We start from the raw sequence: 16830 nt of genomic DNA on the forward strand, positions 1-16830 counted from the left end.
ATATTTTCTTGGGAGAAAATCTATTCAAATCCTTTGCTCATTTTTTAAAATTGAATTATTTGTCTAATTGTTGAGTTGTATGAGTCCTTTATATATTCTAGATATAAGTTCCTTGTCAGGTATATGATTTGCAATTATTTTCACCCACTTTGTGAGTATCTTTTCACTTTCTTGATGGTGTCCTTTTGCATAAAAGTTTTCTATTTTGATGAAGTCCAATTTATCTATTTTTTTTCTTTTATCACTATGTGTTTGGTGTCATATCTAATAAACCACAGCCCCAAGTCACAGCAATTTATTTCGTTTTCTTTTCTTTTTTACCCTAAGAGTTTTATAGGTTTCACTCTTACATTTAGAATTTTGATCCATTTTAAGTTAATTTTTGTGTATGTCGTGAGGTAGAGGTCCAAGTTCATTCTTTTGCATATTAATATCTATTGTCTCAGCACCATTTGTTTAAAAAGATTATTCTTTCTCCTTTGAATTGTCTTGGCAACTTTGCCAAAAATTTGGATTTTCAATTCCATTCCATTGACCTGTATGTCTATACTTTTGTCAATACTACCTATCCTGATTACTGTAACTTTATAGTAAATTCTGAAATTTGAAAACCTGAGTCCTCCAATTTTTCCAGATTATTTTGGCTATTGTGGGTCCCTTGCATTTCCATGGGAGCTCTAGTGTCATAGTGCGTAAGGCATTTGACTGCTAACCAGAAGGCTGGTGGTTCAAACTTCTAGCCACTCCTTGGAAGAAAGATTGAACAATCTACTTCCATAGAGATACCACCTTAGAAGTCCAAGGAGGGGTTGCTATGACTTGGAATCGACTTGATGGTAGTGAGTTTGTTGGGGTTTTTTGTTTGTTTTGTTTTTTTGCATTTCCATATGAATTTTAGAATCAGATTGACAACTTTTGCAAAATTTCAACTGATTTTGATGGGGCTTGGTTGAATGAATAGTGATCTAGTGGTAAATACTGCCATCTTGATGTATTAAGTCTTCTGATCCATGAACATGGAATTTATTTTCATTTCTTTACATATTTGATTTTTTTCAACAATGCTTTGTAGTTTTCAGTGTCCAAGTCTTAACACTTCTTCAGTTAAACTCATTCTTGAGTATTTTTTATGCCATTATGAATGGAATTGTTTTCTTAAATTCTTCTTCAGATTGTTCATTGATTTAAAAAAAAAAAAAGGAGCTCTGTTGGCATGGTGCTTAAGGCATTTGACTGCTAACCAGAAGGTTGGGGTTCAAACCCACCAGCCAGTCCACAGAAGGAAGATGGGGCAATCTACTCCCATAAAGATTTACTGCCTTGGAAACCCAATGGGGGTTCTCTATGAGTATGTTTTTTATGCCATTAAAAATGTAATTATTTTCTTAAATCCTTTTACAGATTGTTTATTGACAGTGAATAGAAATACAATTAGTTTATTTTTTCTTTTTTTATTGTGTTTTTGGTGCAAATTTACAGAGTAGAATTTGTTTTACATTCAATATTTCATGCACATTTGGTTTCACTCCCCAATTACCATCCCCAACCCTAACCCACTCTCCTCCCCTCACTTCCTAGTAACCCCCCCTCCACGTGCCCCTCATAGTTAGGCACTCCTGTGTGTCCTGCATTTCCTCCGTGTGAATGTTGCCCCTCGGGTGCCCCGTGGTTGATTGCTCCAAGGGATGATGCATCTCCATATAGTATATGGATGCATCTCCATATAGTGCATCACCCTGGATTGAGTGGTCTACATATACGTCTTATTTACTGTTGGGCTGAGAGCCAGACCCGTGGGTGCATCACCCTGGATTGAGTGGTCTACATATACATCTTATTTACTGTTGGGCTGAGAGCCAGACCCTGGGGGTGAATTTTATTCCAGGCCCAAAGTGTATCCCAGGACCATAGTATTGAGGGTCCCACCCAGACTCCATCTGACCAGTAATTCTGGTCATTATTATTTTTATTTTTTTTTTATTTTGTTTTTCCTCGTACTGTATCCGGGATATTCAGTTTTGATCCCTTCCCAAGTGATTAGCACTGGTAGCTGGGCACCATCTAATTCTTCTGGTCTTGAGGTCCATCATGTCCTAGGGCTGATTGTTTCCAAATGCACTTGGTTTTTTGCACTCTTCTTTGCTTCAGATGATAGGAGACCATTAGCTGCATCTTAGATGGCCTCTCAAAAGCTTTTAAGACTCCAGTCACTACTCACCAAAGTAGGTTGTGGAACAAGATTTTATATATTTTGTTGTGCCAATTGAGTCTGATGTCCTCTAATACCATGGTCCTGGGTCAGTAGATCTGTGGGATCTCTCTCCCATGGTGTCTGGCTGTCTCTATGTCTCTCTTCTGTTATTTCTGTAAGGATCATGGGTATTTTGTATCACTGGTATCTGTGCAAGGTTAGCCTCAGCTGAATCTATCCTTGGTCTAGAGTATAATCCTATTCACTGACTCCCATCTGATCTTCTCAGATGTTTATGTGTTTATCAGTAGGCTGGTGTTTGGTGTTAATGGTAATGCAGTATTGTGGATAAACTGGTATTAGCCTCTGTCATCTATATCTTATGTGCACAACTCAGTGTCCTCCCTTTCCTCAATGTTATCATAGTGGTCACAGACTCTTTCCATATTATCCCTCCCCTTACTCATCTCAGTGTGTGGCCCCCAATTAGCCTGAAATTGTTCCTTCCCCTCGTAACCTACAAAGTGAGTTCCCTTCCTTAAGCAAGCCCTTCCTTGTCTTTTTACAGTAATGGGCTTATACAATATTTATCCTTCTGTGATTGACTTATTTCACTCAGCATAATGTCTTCCAGATTCATCCACATTGTGAGATGATTCACGAATTCTTCATTATTCTTTAATGTAGCATAGTGTTCCATTGTGTGAGTGCACCATATTTTGGTTATCCATTCATCTGTTGATGGGCATTTAGGTTGTTTCCAACTCTTTGCTATAGTGAATTGTGCTGCAATGAACATAAGTGTGCAAATGTCTGTTCATGTCCTGCCTCTTACCTCTTTAAGATATATTCCTAGTAATGGAATTGCTAGTTCAAATGGTATTTCTATTTTCAGTTTTTTAAGGAAACGTCATACCATTTGCCACAATGGTTGTACCATTTTACAATCCCACCAGCAGTGCACAAGAGTTCCAATCTCTCCACAACCTCGCCAGCATTTGTTATTTTCTGTCCTGTGAAATGCACTTGCATTTTATATATTTATCTAGTATTCTGAAGATTTGCTAAACTCATTCATTAGTCATAATAATGTTTTTGTGAATTCCTTAGAATTTTCCATATGCAGTACCATATTATCTATGACTAGAAACATTTTACTTCTTGATTTCCAAACTGGATGCCTTTTTTTTTTCTTGACTAATAACCCTAACTAGACCCTTCAATACAATATTGAATAAATATGGTAACAGTAGATATCCTTGCCTTATTCCTGATCTTAAAGAGAAAACAGCCTCTCATTATTAAATATGATGTACTACCTCCCACTACCTACTGCCATCAAGTCGATTCTGACTCATAGCAATTTCCATTGGGCTTCCAAGGCTGTAAATCTTTACAGAAGTAGATTGCCTCATCTTCTCCCATGGAGCAGCTGGTGGGTTTGAACCACCGAACTTCTGGTTAGCAGACAAATACCTTACTCACTATGCCACCAGATCTCCTTAAATATGATGTAGATATGAATATTGCATAGATGTACTTTATCAAGTTGAGGAAGTTCCCTTCTATTTCTAGTTTGTTCAATATTTTTCATTATGAAAGGATGGTGGATTTTATCATATTTTTTTCTGTATCATTTGAGATGTTCATGTGGTTTTATTCTTTATTGTAGTAATATGGTATATTACATTGATTTTTGGACATGAAACTAGTCTGTGTTTCTGGGATAAATTCCACTTGGTAATGGTGTGTACTGTACATATATATGTATATATATACATATACATATATTTTGAAAATAGCATGCCAATGTAAATAGCACACATATGCATATAATGCATGGAAATGATGGAAATATATATATTAAAAAAAACTTCTGGCATAGTGCATCCATGCATGTAGGGCATATGTCTTGCGACATTTCCAGAAGTGAACTTTGGCCTCATTCACCCTAATTCAGTAGTCCAGAAATGTTACTTTTGATCATATTTGTATAATAAAGGTATACCATGGTCAAGAAGTCATGAATTGAGTTTGGTAGTACCCTGGTGTGGTGGTTTAAGTTTGTGTGTCAACTTGGCTGGGCCTGGTTGAGTGGCTGGGCAGCTGAATGTAGTTATCCCCATGGTGCAATTGGTAATTCACTCCATGGGGGAATCTATTGGAGCAGCTGAGTAGCTGCTTTGGGTATGTGGTCTGCTTCCTGTGTATAAGAAACAGCTTTGGGAATGGTCTCTACCTTATGGCACACTTGGACCCTGCGTGTTGCTGTGTTGTTGTTCAGCAGCCTGCCATGCTCTGCTGACCTTGGGACTTTCAGTGGACTTGAATTAATGGCCTGCTGTGTGGTTTGGTAACATTGGGACTGTGCCTTTTTACTTGTCAACCTTGGGCTTGTCACTCTCAGCAGCCAGCAGCTGTCTGAGTGAAGAAAAGCCTCTACTTTCAGTGGGCCAGGAACAGGAGGCAGAGCTGAAGCCCAAGGTGGAGGGGCTTTCACCCAGCCCAGAGCCTGGCACTTTGAACTTGGACTTAAAGCACCCACATTGTGAGAGAATAAACTACTGTTTGTTAAAGCCATCCCATTTGTGGCATATTCCTGTCAGAGAGGCACTAGGTAACCAGAACACCTGGTAATTGGAAAATAAACAAATGAAACTGTGCATTTGCTCTGAGACAGTTTACAGCCAGGCCCAGGGTGGTGGAATTCCTTATAGCCAATCTGCTCCCAAGTAGATCCAACTGGAGATGGACAGAGTATAGGGTGGTAGACTGCATTCTGGTCCCATGGAGGGCACATGCCTGGGTCCCCCAGTGCCAGCCCTATGTGAAGCTTGTGGGACCCCTAATTGGCCAGTAGGACTCATTCCACACAAGCAAGGGACACAAGATTCCTCTGTGCCTGCGACTCTAACACCCACCCCACAGTGTCCACAAGGGTGGGAAATTCAAATGGCCGGAACTCAGTGGCCAGTCAGCTGATGTCAGGGCAGAATATGTGTGGTCTGCAGTGCACCAGCTTGAGTGACCTCCCCAGCCTCAGGTGCACAGACCCATGTACCTCCTGGGCTGAGACCAGCTGCCCTTGCAAGGGCTTTTTCTGGGGTGGAAAAGGTGATTTCTTCTTGCTTTGGAGGAAGTGGTTTGCAGAGTAGGGAAGGAATCCTGATGGGAGAGGAGCTGCTTTAGAAACTTGAGGGTACTGGTGAAGATCTGCTACTGAGAACCAAATCTCTGCATCAATAGGCACAAAGACAAAGACTTAACCTCAAATCTATTGGACAGGGGAAAAAAGTGAAATTGAAGTCAGCAACGTGTTAAAAAAAATATTGCTACAGCGCACTTATGAAAATAACATGTGGGGTTGTGGAATTTGCAAAAATGGATAACGTGTGTCATTTGCATAAAAGTGCAGGGATCTTTCTTATATGTTGCTAAATTTGTTAGTATTTTGTTGAGGAAATTTGCATCTTTATTCAGAAAGGAAATTGGTCTGTAGTTTTCTTGTGTTTCTTTGGCGGTTTTCATATTAGGGTAATTCTAGCCTCATAGAATGAGTTGGAAAATGTTTGCTCCTATTCTCTGCTGGAAGAGTTTGTGAAGAACTGGTATTATTTCTTCTTTAAATGTGTGATAGAATTCATCAGTGACCCATATGGACCTGAGCTTTTCTCATTGAGCGAGCTCTGAGTCAGATCAAACACTAGCTCTGAGAATCTGGAGCTGCCAGATTGGTCAAATAGTGACAGTCCTTTGGGGATGGGGCTTTTGGGAGACCTCCAAACTCATTTTTCCCCCTCTAGTAGCTGCTTTGCTTGCTTTGTTGTTGTTGTTAGTTGACTCTTTGTTACCCCATGTGTGCAGAGTAGGATTGCTCCATAGAGTTTCCAAAGCTGTGACCTTTCAGAAGTGGATCACCAGGCCTGTCTTCCAAGGAACCTCTGAGTGAGTGTAAACTGCCAGCCTTTTGGCTAGTAGTTCAGCGCTTAATGGTTTGTGCCAGTCACCACCTTAATGTCTGCTGCTGCTGTTGTTGTGTGTCACTGAGTCCATCCTGACTCATAGCAACTCTGTTCTGCTGGTTTTCATAGTTACTGTAGCTGTGAGAAGGAGCCTTGGTGGCACACTGGTTAAGTGCTTGGCCACTAACCAACAGGTTGGTGGTTCAAACCCACCAGTCACTCCGTGGGAGAAAGATGTGGCAGTCTGCTTAGGTAAAGATTACAGCCTTTGAAACTTTGTGGGGGCAGTTCTGCTCTGTCCTTTACAGTCACTATGAGTCAGAATTGACTCAGGGAGATTGGGTTTGATTTGGTTTCAGTAGTGGCGAGGCTGCTGATTTTGAAGACTATTATAGAGTTGGGGAAGGAGCTCTGGTGGTATCATGGATAAGGAATTTGGCTGCTAACCAGAAGGTCAGCGGCTGAAACCCACCAGCTGCTCTATAGAAGATGGCACAATCTACTTCCCTGAAGATTTACAGCCTTGGAAACCCATCGGGGGTCACTATGCGTTGGAATCGACTCAATGGCAGTGAGTTTGGTTTGGTTTATAGAATTGGGGAGAGGAGGATTGGAATAATGCAAGTCAAAATGCCACTAAGCTCACTGTTCTTACTGATAACTATTTTTCTTTAATAAATGCCCCTTAGATTGTTGAAAGCCTTTGGTTAATTTTCAAAGTTCTGAAAAACTGATTTTGACCATTTTTCCCCCCAGTGTTCTTATCGCTTTTATGGAGAAGTAGATTTTTAGACATATTTACTCTGCCAGTACAGAAGTGCTTCTTCAGATTAACTCTATTTTAAGAAGTGAAATTTAAAGCTTTAAATAATATTAGTTGCTCCTAAGAAAAAATGGCTTATGAGTATATAGTTTTTAACACGAAGAAGTAAAAGTTATTTTTTTGTTTCCTGTGTGTTATCCCCTGATGGAGTGTTTGGGGCCTCACGCAATTCAAGTGTAAACTTTCACTTCTCAAAAACCGTATTAATTTTTGTGCTTTTGTACTGATTCACATCATCCTCTCAGGTCAAGATATAACATAAAAATAATAGGATTCCTCACTTCTAGAAGAGTTAAAGTTTAAGAAGTTTGCTTGATAAAGTTGTTATATTAAGGTCATTTCCCAGCAATGTTTATTTATTTATTTATTTATTTTTCTGTTGCCCTTCTCTAAGATTAGGTCCTAAATTCAGAATAATAAAACTGCTAACCTTCATCCCTTGCTGGTGGGGATTTAAAATGGTACAGCCACTGTGGAAAGCAATTTGGCAGTTACTCAAAAACTTGAACACAGAAGTAACATTTGACCCAGCTATTCCACTCTTAGTTATGTATCCAAAAGACTGGAAAGCAGCAATACAAATAGTCACATGTACATCGGTGTTCAATGCAGCACTTTTCACAACAGCCAAAAGGTGGAAATAACTGAAATATCCATCAACAGATGAATGGATAAACAAAATATGGTATATATGTATAGTGGAATATTATTCAGCCTAAAAAAAAGTTCTGATATATACCACAATATGGATGAACTTTGAAAACATATGCTGAGTGAAATAAGTCAGTCTCAAAAGGATAAATACTATATAATCTCACTTACATGAAATAAGCAAATGTTTAGAAACCAAAAATAATTAGTGGCTACCAAGTAGTTCTGGTGGCCTAGTGGATAAGGCATTTGGCTGATAACCAGAAGGTCAACAGTTCAAACCCACCAGCCACTCCGAGGAAGGAAGATGGGACAATCTACTTCCATAAAGATTTACAGCCTTGGAAACCCAGTGAGGGTCGCTGTGAGTCACTCAGTGTTAGTGAGTTTAGTTTACCAGGGGTGGGAGGGAGGGAGAGAGAGGGGAAGATTTTGGCTTAAGGGTCAGTGAGTTTATATTAATGGTGCTGGAATAATATGGAAAAGGACAGTGAGATTGGCTGTACAACTTGAAGAATATAATCAATGTCACTGAATTATACATGTAGGAATTGCTCAATTGGTGTATGTTTTGCTGTGTGTATTTTCACCACAATTTTTTTTTTAAGTATCAAATCATTTTTTTACAACAAAATCTTCTCAACGCTTCTCAGGTGTTGTTGTTGCCCTCAAGTCAATTCCAAGTGAGGACGACCCCATGTGTGCAGAGTAGAATTGCTCTGTAGTTTTCAAGGATATCACCTTGCAGAAGCTAATCACCATGCTCTTCTGAGGCACCTTTGGGTGGGTTCCAACTGCCACCTTTCTGCTAGTATTTGAACGCTTAACCATGTGCACCTCCCAGGGACTCCTAGATTGCACCAAAAATTTGCTCCCTCACAGCATGGCACTCATAGACAAAGAGGGATGCTAAAAATAATTAGGTATATAATTGGTATGCGCCATGTTTTTAAAATTAGTTCATCAGCATTATAAGAACTGCTCTCTGTCCACTGTGTCCACAATGCAGAGAAAGATGTCAAAGCAAAAAGAGGAGCTCAAGTCATCTAGATGATTTTTTGTAGAAGGTAAATGTGTAACTATGAATGGTGAGTGTCTTAGGGTTCTCTAGAGAAGCAAAATTAATGAAGCTGAGAGACAAAGAAAGAGAGAGAGAGAACTATCTCAAGGAAATGGTTCATGTAGTTGTGGAGGCTAGCAAATCCTGAATTTGTGGGTCAGATGTCAGGCTGGAGACGCCTCATAACTCATGTAGTTGGAGGGGCTTACAAACCTACATTTGGCAAGTCAGAAGACAGGCTGTTCGCTCCTAGGGCTACAGAAGCTGGCAAATCCCAAAATCAGCAAGTCAGATGAGAGAGAGGATGCTAGCTCAAGTCCCAAGAACCAGAGGGTAGATGATGACAAGTTGGATGCAGGATCTAGAGTGAGAGAGTTTTACCAGAGCATCCAATATATATTGGTTGTCTGCCCCACTCTCAAGGAAGCTCCCTTTACATCAGCTACTTGAGTAAGGGTGATAAAGGGTGGTGACTTAAGTGAGGCTGTGACTTGAGATAAACCCCACATTAATCCTGCCTCATTAACAAAGATAGGTTAGGATTTACAACACATAAAATGGAGTAGTTATATAATATCACAAAATGGAGTATAATTACATCAGATCATAGAATGGAAGATACTTACATAATACTGGGAATCATGGCCTAGCCAAGCTGACATATAACTTTAACCATCACAGTCAGTGATTGTGGACAATCTTGGATGGGTAAAAGCACAACTGTATTCATATGCAAGGGCTTTCATGATGACTGTCAACAAATTCATTTCCAAGATGATTTTATTCTTTGGTTTAAAATAACCTTTTAGTATTAGTCGCAATTTTGCACCTCCTACAAAATAGATTATAGGAAAGAAGGACACTAGGAAGAAGTAACTACAGGGAGAAAGTGGGAAGAAAGCTGTTACATTTTGTGGATTTGCAGTCAATGTCATGAAACAAAATGTGTATGAACTTCTGTGTGGAAAATGAATTTGCTCTGTAAACTTTCACCCAAATCACAATAAAAATTTAAAAAATTTGAATATTAAATAAAAATTTAAAATTATTAAAATTAATTTATTAAAAATAAATTATAAGACCAAAGATTGGTAAATACATTCACTGTCCATATCATATATAGAAATCAGGCAAAATAAGATAAATCAAAAATAAATTATTAAAGTTGATGGAAAAATTTAGGAATGATTAGTGGTGATGATTGAACAACATGATGAACATAATTAATGTTACTAAACTGTACATGTGAAGATTGTGGAATGGCAAATGTTTTATTGCCTGTGTATTTACCACAACAAATTTTTAAAAAAATAAATAAATCAGTTGATTACATTAACAGAGAAGAGTATCTCTCTTTATCCCCCTCTTCTTCTTTGGGTTCCAATAGTAGTGTGTTTTCCTCAAAGTACTTATCAACCGAGACCATGAAATACAGCATTCACCAGTAGGCCTGTGTTCTCATGTATTACACCTTAGTGAAAAGTTTTCTTTTTTCATTCTGGTATTGGCTCTTTCTGTATTAGATTGACCAGACCATTTGGTACTGTCAATGGTGGTTTTTATTCTCCCCTCTTGTTTGCCTGAAGATTCCTGCTATAATTTACTGACAATAAATAGACTTATGAATTTGACATCATTACCACCACAAACTAACACTTGGATGATTCAACCTATCAGAGCCATGTGACTTGAGATTTCCAGAAAAATTTCAGTCCCAAAGTAGAAGACTTCTGTGGAGGGAAGCCGCAAGCATGGAACAAGAAATAATTTTAAAGGAATGAGTAAAATTAGTGAGGGAGATTGATTGTGATTACTGTTTCAGTATTTTTGGTAATGTACTTCATGTTCTTTTTTGGATTCGTCATATGATGCATCCCTTTCTTTGCTCTGGCTCTGGTCTCTAACCCTCAATTTAGCAGCCTATACTTGTGCCAACTGGATTAAACACTCTTTTCCAAAAAAATCTTTGGCCAATGGGCCACTCTCCTAAACATCTCTACTGGCATGGTCACCATTTACACCAAGAACAGACTCCCTCTTTGACTGCCACTTTGTTCCAATCAATCCCTCAAAATTCATGGTGGAATAGGGTTTGTCTCAGATTTTGGTGAATCCAGATACTATACTCCTTAGAATACTTCCCCTTATACACCCCACAGAAATTCAGATTTATAAAGTCTCTATATGCTACCACTGCAAGGGAGAGTATCCGATAGCTTCTTGTTTTGTGGAAGGCTGTGACAAAATGGAGCCTCCATAAGCTTGAGTTCATGAGAAGCAGAATCCTCCCCACACATACACAACATGCATTAAATATTGTAGCTGAGCAAGAAATAAGTGTTTGAGTGAGGCCACTGAGATACTAGGGATGTTACTTTAACATAACCTATCATATTTAAACTGCTACAAACTATACTTAATATGGGAACAATGCCTAAAAAAACCTTTCAAATCATTAGTTAGGGACCTACTCTAGGAGACTAGGTTTGGCTTCTCGCCCTAGCTCTGCCAGAGACCAGCTCAGGCCCAGCCCTTCTGGTTAGGCAGAGACCCAGTATTCCTTCAGGACACACATATCTATCTGCGCAATCCACAAGGGAAAAGAGCTTACTCTCAAGAGCCAGACTGCATGGGGTAAAATCTGAGCTCTTATGGAGGGGTAACTTTGTCCAATTTCTTTTTATGTGCCTGTTTCCTCATAAGCAAAATGCAGACAATGGTACCTACACTTTATAGGAACAAATAGAAAGCATTTAGAATAGTTCCTGCAGATAGTGTTTTGTGGGTATTACCTGTTAGTGGGGAACAGCTCTTTCTGGCCCCTTCACCTCTTCCCAGTTATCCATGCAGAGCATGCTGAGCAACTAACTCCCTTTCCTGTCTCTTCTATTACAGAGCAGGCAACGCTGAAAGACTTGGGACCAATTTAAATGGTAGAATTCTGGGCCTGGCTCTAGATTAGAGATACAGTGAAAAGTGAAATTGGGAGCTATGAATGTGTCCTAAGTTAGAAGAGTAGTTAAATATCTGGCTCCAGTTCATAGCAAAGTGTCAAGAGCTGGGAATTGGCCAAGTCTAACTGGCTTCAATCAACGGGAAGCAAAACAGTGGCATCTCCAGTGACCCCCTAATAATTCACAAGACACATGTGAGGTGTCTATTTATTTAAAATGGCTTTCTGAGGGCCCTACTATGGGGCACAGACTGAGTAACTGGGAGCTCTGGGGTTGAACAGGGCTGTGATGTCTAGGTATCAGAAGGAAGGAGATCAGCTGAGCAGCCAGAGCAGGAGAACATGGCCGAGCAGGACAGGATGGGCCCAATGGGTCTCAGCCCCACTCATGGCCTTAGCATAGAATTTTGCCACCTCTTCATTGGGGTTTCCCTGGGCTGGGTCGAACCACATCTGGATGCAGCGGCCACTCCCTCGACTGTAGTTGCTGGCCTTGTACGAGTGAGTCCAGATTTCATTGCACAGAGCAGCAGGTGTGGGAAAGAAGAAATCAAAGCGGTGGCAGGAAGCTCCTGTTGGGCACTGGTTATGCCCTGTAGGGAGAATGAAAGAACTCAGAAAGGCTCAGAACTGCCTCTGACTCCACCAGCCATACATACCTAAATATGTACCCACTCCATACCGCTACACTAAGCCCCTCACCACCAAGCCTTCACATCAGCCCTTACCTGAGGTCCAGTTCCAGCCCTTGTGCCAGTTGGTCTTGCAGGTGTAGGAGGTGTGGCAGTCCTCCCACCAGCTCTGACAGTCATCTTTGCACAGGGGCACGTCTAGGATCCGCTCTTTGCGCCAGCTCTGGTCCACCTGAAGAGCATTGGTAGAAAAGAAAGACTCAGGCTTAAAAATCATAGAGTTGGAACTGGAGAGAGGGTGGAGGAGAAACATGTAGAAATGTCTGGAAAGTGTGGCTCCTCTGCTGAGTTGGGGTGCTGAGAAGGATACTCATACCTGTTTGATCCAGGGCCCCAAGTTGGGGGAGCACTCATAGAGGCAGGTATCCTGGATGAAGTGCCACTTGCAGGCAGGCTCCATCTTTCCACAATGATTCCAATTGAATCTGTACAGGCTGGAAATATCCTTGTGAGCTTCCTGGCTAGTGTTGATAGAGCAGCAGGAGTTGTTCTTCCAGGAACTGCACTGGAGTGGGAAGACACAGGGACTAACTTCCATGCCCACAATGGCCAGAAAATTCCCACATATAGCCTCTCCCCATCTAGTCCTTGCTTCCCCAACCCAGTCAAAACCTTTTGTGGAAATATTTGCTATAGTGGCCTTCTTTGGAGGAGCAAGTTTCCAGAGGTTATGGGGGCTCAGGGGGGAACAACTGCCAAGAGGTACCAAAAAAAAAAAAAAAAACCTCACTGCCATCAAGTCTGATCCGAGTCATAGCGATCCCTCCTTGGGTTTCCAAGGCGATATCACTACAGAAGTAGATTGCCCAACCTTCCTTCCGAGAAGTGGCTGGTGGGCCAGGAGGTACAGTCATTACTGAATACATTCATTGAAATTTTTATTGATTTCCTATTTACTCTAACTCAGGCACTTTTCTTGAGACTGGAGGCTAACCATGAACACTTAACTTATCACATAATAAGTGCTTCAGGGAAAAAATACAGCAGGGAAAAAAATACAACAGGGAAGGGGAAGATAGAAATTATGGTTTTATAAGGTGGTCAGGTTAAGCCTCACTGAGAAGGTGACAAAGATCTGGAAGTGAGTAAGTTAAATAAATTGTATCCCTAGAATAGGAATCCCTGGGTGGTGCTAATGATTAAGCACTGGCTACTAACTGAAAGGTTGGTGGTTTGAATTCACCCAGAGGTGCCTCGGAAGGCCTAGCAATCTGCTTCTGAAAGGTCACATACTTGAAAACCCTATGGAGTGTATTGTACTCTGACATAATTGGGGTTGCCATGAGTCAGAATTGACATGACAAACCAAAAAAAAAAAAAAAAAACCCATTGCTGTGGAGTCCATTCCGACTCACAGTGACCCTAGAGGACGGAGCAGAACTGTCCCATCAGGTTCCAAGGCTGTAAATCTTTATGGAAGCAGACTTCCACATCTTTCTCCTGCAGAGCGGGTGGTGGTTCCAACTGCCAACACTTTGATTAAGTGCTTAACCACTGTGTCACCATGGCTGCTTATAGACTTGATGGAAACTGATTTTGATTGTTCTCAGAATTATTCCAGTTAAAGAAATATTCAATAGATACTTATTGAAGTTAGACTCACAGTCTAGAATTTAGCATAAAAACAAAATATTAAAATTCATACGTTTAAAAAAAATACATAGGCTGCACAAGGTATTCAAGTTACACCACCACCTGTCAGTGTGCACTTGGAACTGTGAGCTCAGTGATTCCAACAGTGTGAACAGGGGACTGTGGTCCTTATCTGCTAGTGTAGTCATGTTGATCACTCACATATTGAAAGCACTTTCCTTTTGCTTTTTCTTTACAGTTATGACATCATACTGACTTTTAAAAATCATGCTTATAGTTAGATTCATGATATTAAAGGGGTTGTTGCAAAAGGAACCTCAGGATCAACAGGATCTAGAGCCACAGTATAAATGTTGTTGCTGTTAGGTGCTGTTAAGTTGGTTCCAACTCATAACGACCCTATGTACAACATAATGCAACATGGCCTAGTCCTGCCATCCTCATTATCATTGCCGTGTTTGAGCCTATTGCGCAGCCACTGTGTCAATCCATCTCATTGAGGGTCTTTCTCTTTTTCTCTGACCCTCTACTTTACCAAGCATGATGTCCTTCTCCAGGGACTGGTCCCTTCTGATAACATGTCCAAAGTAGTGAGACAAAGTCTCACCATCCTCATTTTTAAAGACCATTCTGGCTGTACTTCTTCCAAGATGAATTTGTTCATTCTTCTGGCAGTCCATGATATATTCAATATTATTCACCAACACCAGAATTGGAATGCATCAAGTCTTCTTCAGTCTTCCTTATTCATTGTCCAGCTTTTTCAAGCATGTGAGGAAATTGAATATACCATCATTTGGGTCAAGTGCACCTTAGTCTTCAAAGTGACATCTTTGCTTCTTAACACTTTAAAGAGGTCTTTTGCAGTGTAAATGCTAGATTCATAAATCAAGTCTCCTTGTACCCAAGGAGTAGTTATGTTTGTGTGTCAACTTGGCTGGGCCTGGTTGACTGGCTGGGCAGCTGGTGGTAGTTATTCCTCATGATGAGACTGGCAATCAACTCCACGGTGGTATCTACCACAAGCAGCTGAGTAGCTGCCTTTGGGTATGTGGTCTGCTTCTCATATATAAGCAGCAGCTTTGGAAATGGGCTCTATCCTATGGCACGCTTGGACCCTACATGTAGCTATGCTGTTGCTCAGCAGCCTGCTATGCTCTGCCGACCTTGGGACTTAAAATGGACTTAAGTTAATGACCTGCCATGTGGTTTGGTAACATCGGGACTGTGCCTTTTTACTTGCCAATCTTGGGGCTTCTCAGCCTCAGCAGCCAGCAGCTGAGTGAAGAAACACCTCTAGCTCCAGTGGGCCAGGAGCAGGAGGCAAAGCTGGACCCCAAGGTTGAGGGGCTTTCACACAGCCCCTAGAGCCTGGCACTTTGAACTTGGACTTCTAGCCTCCCCAAACTGTAAGAGAATAAACTCCTATTTGTTAGGGCCATCCCATTTGTAGTATATATTCTTGTCAGAGAGGCACTAAGTAACCAGAACACCAACCTCAAGACTAAGAGGGACCTCTATCTGTGTTGAGTTGTATGGGGCTGTCAGAAAGCAAGCCACTGTATGATGTTCAGCATATGGTCTGAATATTTACATCAGGTAGATACACTCCTTGGAGAGATCAATTGTGGGAGAATAGATGGGCAGTGTTTGCACAGGGAGACCGCTCAGGGGGCAGGACTGCATGGGAGGGAAGGACACAGGGAAAAGGTAACTATGGGAAGAAAGTGGGAAGAGAGCTGTTACATTGTGGGAAATTGCAGTCAATGTCACGAGATAAAATGTGTATGAACTGCTGTATGGAAAATGACTTTGCTCTGTAAACTTTACTTAAATCACAATAAACATTTTAAAAAGAAAGAAAACCACTGTATGTGGTTGTTCCTCCCAGATCCTTGGAGGAACATTTTCTAGTCCAAGCCCCTACATCAACCCCCAAAGCAAGTTTCTCCAACTTCAATCCCCAGGCTCCTCTCTGGGACTGCTTCCTTAATTGTGTAATACAGAAACCCAACAACTAATGAGAGCTGTTGGCTTTGTACTGAAAATGGCACACAGTATGTTCAATGCATGTTGCTGTTGGGTACCATCAAGTGACTCATAGTGGCTTCATGTGACAGAGCAGAACTGCTCCATAGGGTTTTCTTGGTTATGATCTTTATGGAAGCAGATCATCAGGTCTTTCTCCTACAGAGCCATTTGGGGTGGGGGTTGGAACTGCCAACCTTTCAGTTAACAGCTGACTACTTAACTATCGTGCCACCAAGGCTCTTTTCATTCAAACCGTGCTCCTCCATATTAGTGCTAACTGGTAGTCTCCTCAGTCGGGCCTCCCTGCCTCCACATCCCCTCCCTGCCACCCCTGCCAGCAATAACCTTGTTGGGGCTTTAGACACTTCCATCTCCAGACTTCCTCCCCACCCATAGAGCCCACCTGGTCATGCAACTTGTCCTCAGGGCCTGGCTTTTCCTTGTGGTGCTTGGCCTTCATGCAGACATTGAGAAGTTCAGTCCTGACCTGCGTAGTCCTGAACTGGTCACCCCATGCGGTAGCCACCAACACCAGTAGGAACAGCAGCTGTGTTGTTGTCAACCAGGCCATGTCTGTCTCTGAAGGAAGAGCTGTGGTCAGTGGCACCAAGGAATGCGGAGGTGGGGAGGTGGGGCCTCAAGGTGGGAACAGCCCCAGGTGGGTGGGGCCTGGACAATGAAGCCTGGGGCAGTTCCCTACCCTTGTTTGGTGCCATTGAGTAGATTCAGACTCAGGCTCGTAGCGACCTCATGTGACAGAGAACTGCCCCACACGGTGGTTTAAGTGCTTGACTGCTAACCAAAGGGTCGGCAGTTCAAACTCACTTGTGACCTATATTGCCCTGCTCAGTGGGAGAAAAATGTGACAGTCTGC

The 16830-nt window shown here is 41.4% G+C and overlaps 1 protein-coding gene across 1 annotated transcript; it reads right to left on the bottom strand.

Annotated features, from left to right (window-relative positions):
* Nucleotides 1–11955: 11955 nt before the first annotated feature.
* Nucleotides 11956–16527, bottom strand: LOC103197112 (folate receptor alpha-like). Its single transcript, XM_007940984.1, has 4 exons — nucleotides 16360–16527; nucleotides 12649–12837; nucleotides 12369–12504; nucleotides 11956–12233 (listed from the first exon to the last, which is right to left on the bottom strand). The coding sequence occupies exons 1-4, from the start codon at nucleotides 16525–16527 to the stop codon at nucleotides 11956–11958; spliced, it is 771 nt and encodes a 256-aa protein (XP_007939175.1).
* Between the last annotated feature and the right edge of the window lie 303 nt (nucleotides 16528–16830).

Source organism: Orycteropus afer, unplaced genomic scaffold, assembly GCF_000298275.1.
Source record: "Orycteropus afer afer isolate SDZICR_OR568_19922 unplaced genomic scaffold, OryAfe1.0 scaffold00074, whole genome shotgun sequence".
Taxonomy (NCBI): Eukaryota; Metazoa; Chordata; class Mammalia; order Tubulidentata; family Orycteropodidae; genus Orycteropus; species Orycteropus afer.

Coding starts and splice junctions, on each gene's coding strand:
- LOC103197112 (XM_007940984.1), bottom strand. CDS start 16,527: ATGGCCTGGTTGACAACAACACAGCTGCTGTTCCTACTGGTGTTGGTG. Junction 12,505..12,648: donor TGGGGCCCTGGATCAAACAG/GTATGAGTATCC, acceptor AATGCTCTTCAG/GTGGACCAGAGCTGGCGCAA. Junction 12,234..12,368: donor GGGCTGGAACTGGACCTCAG/GTAAGGGCTGAT, acceptor TTCTCCCTACAG/GGCATAACCAGTGCCCAACA.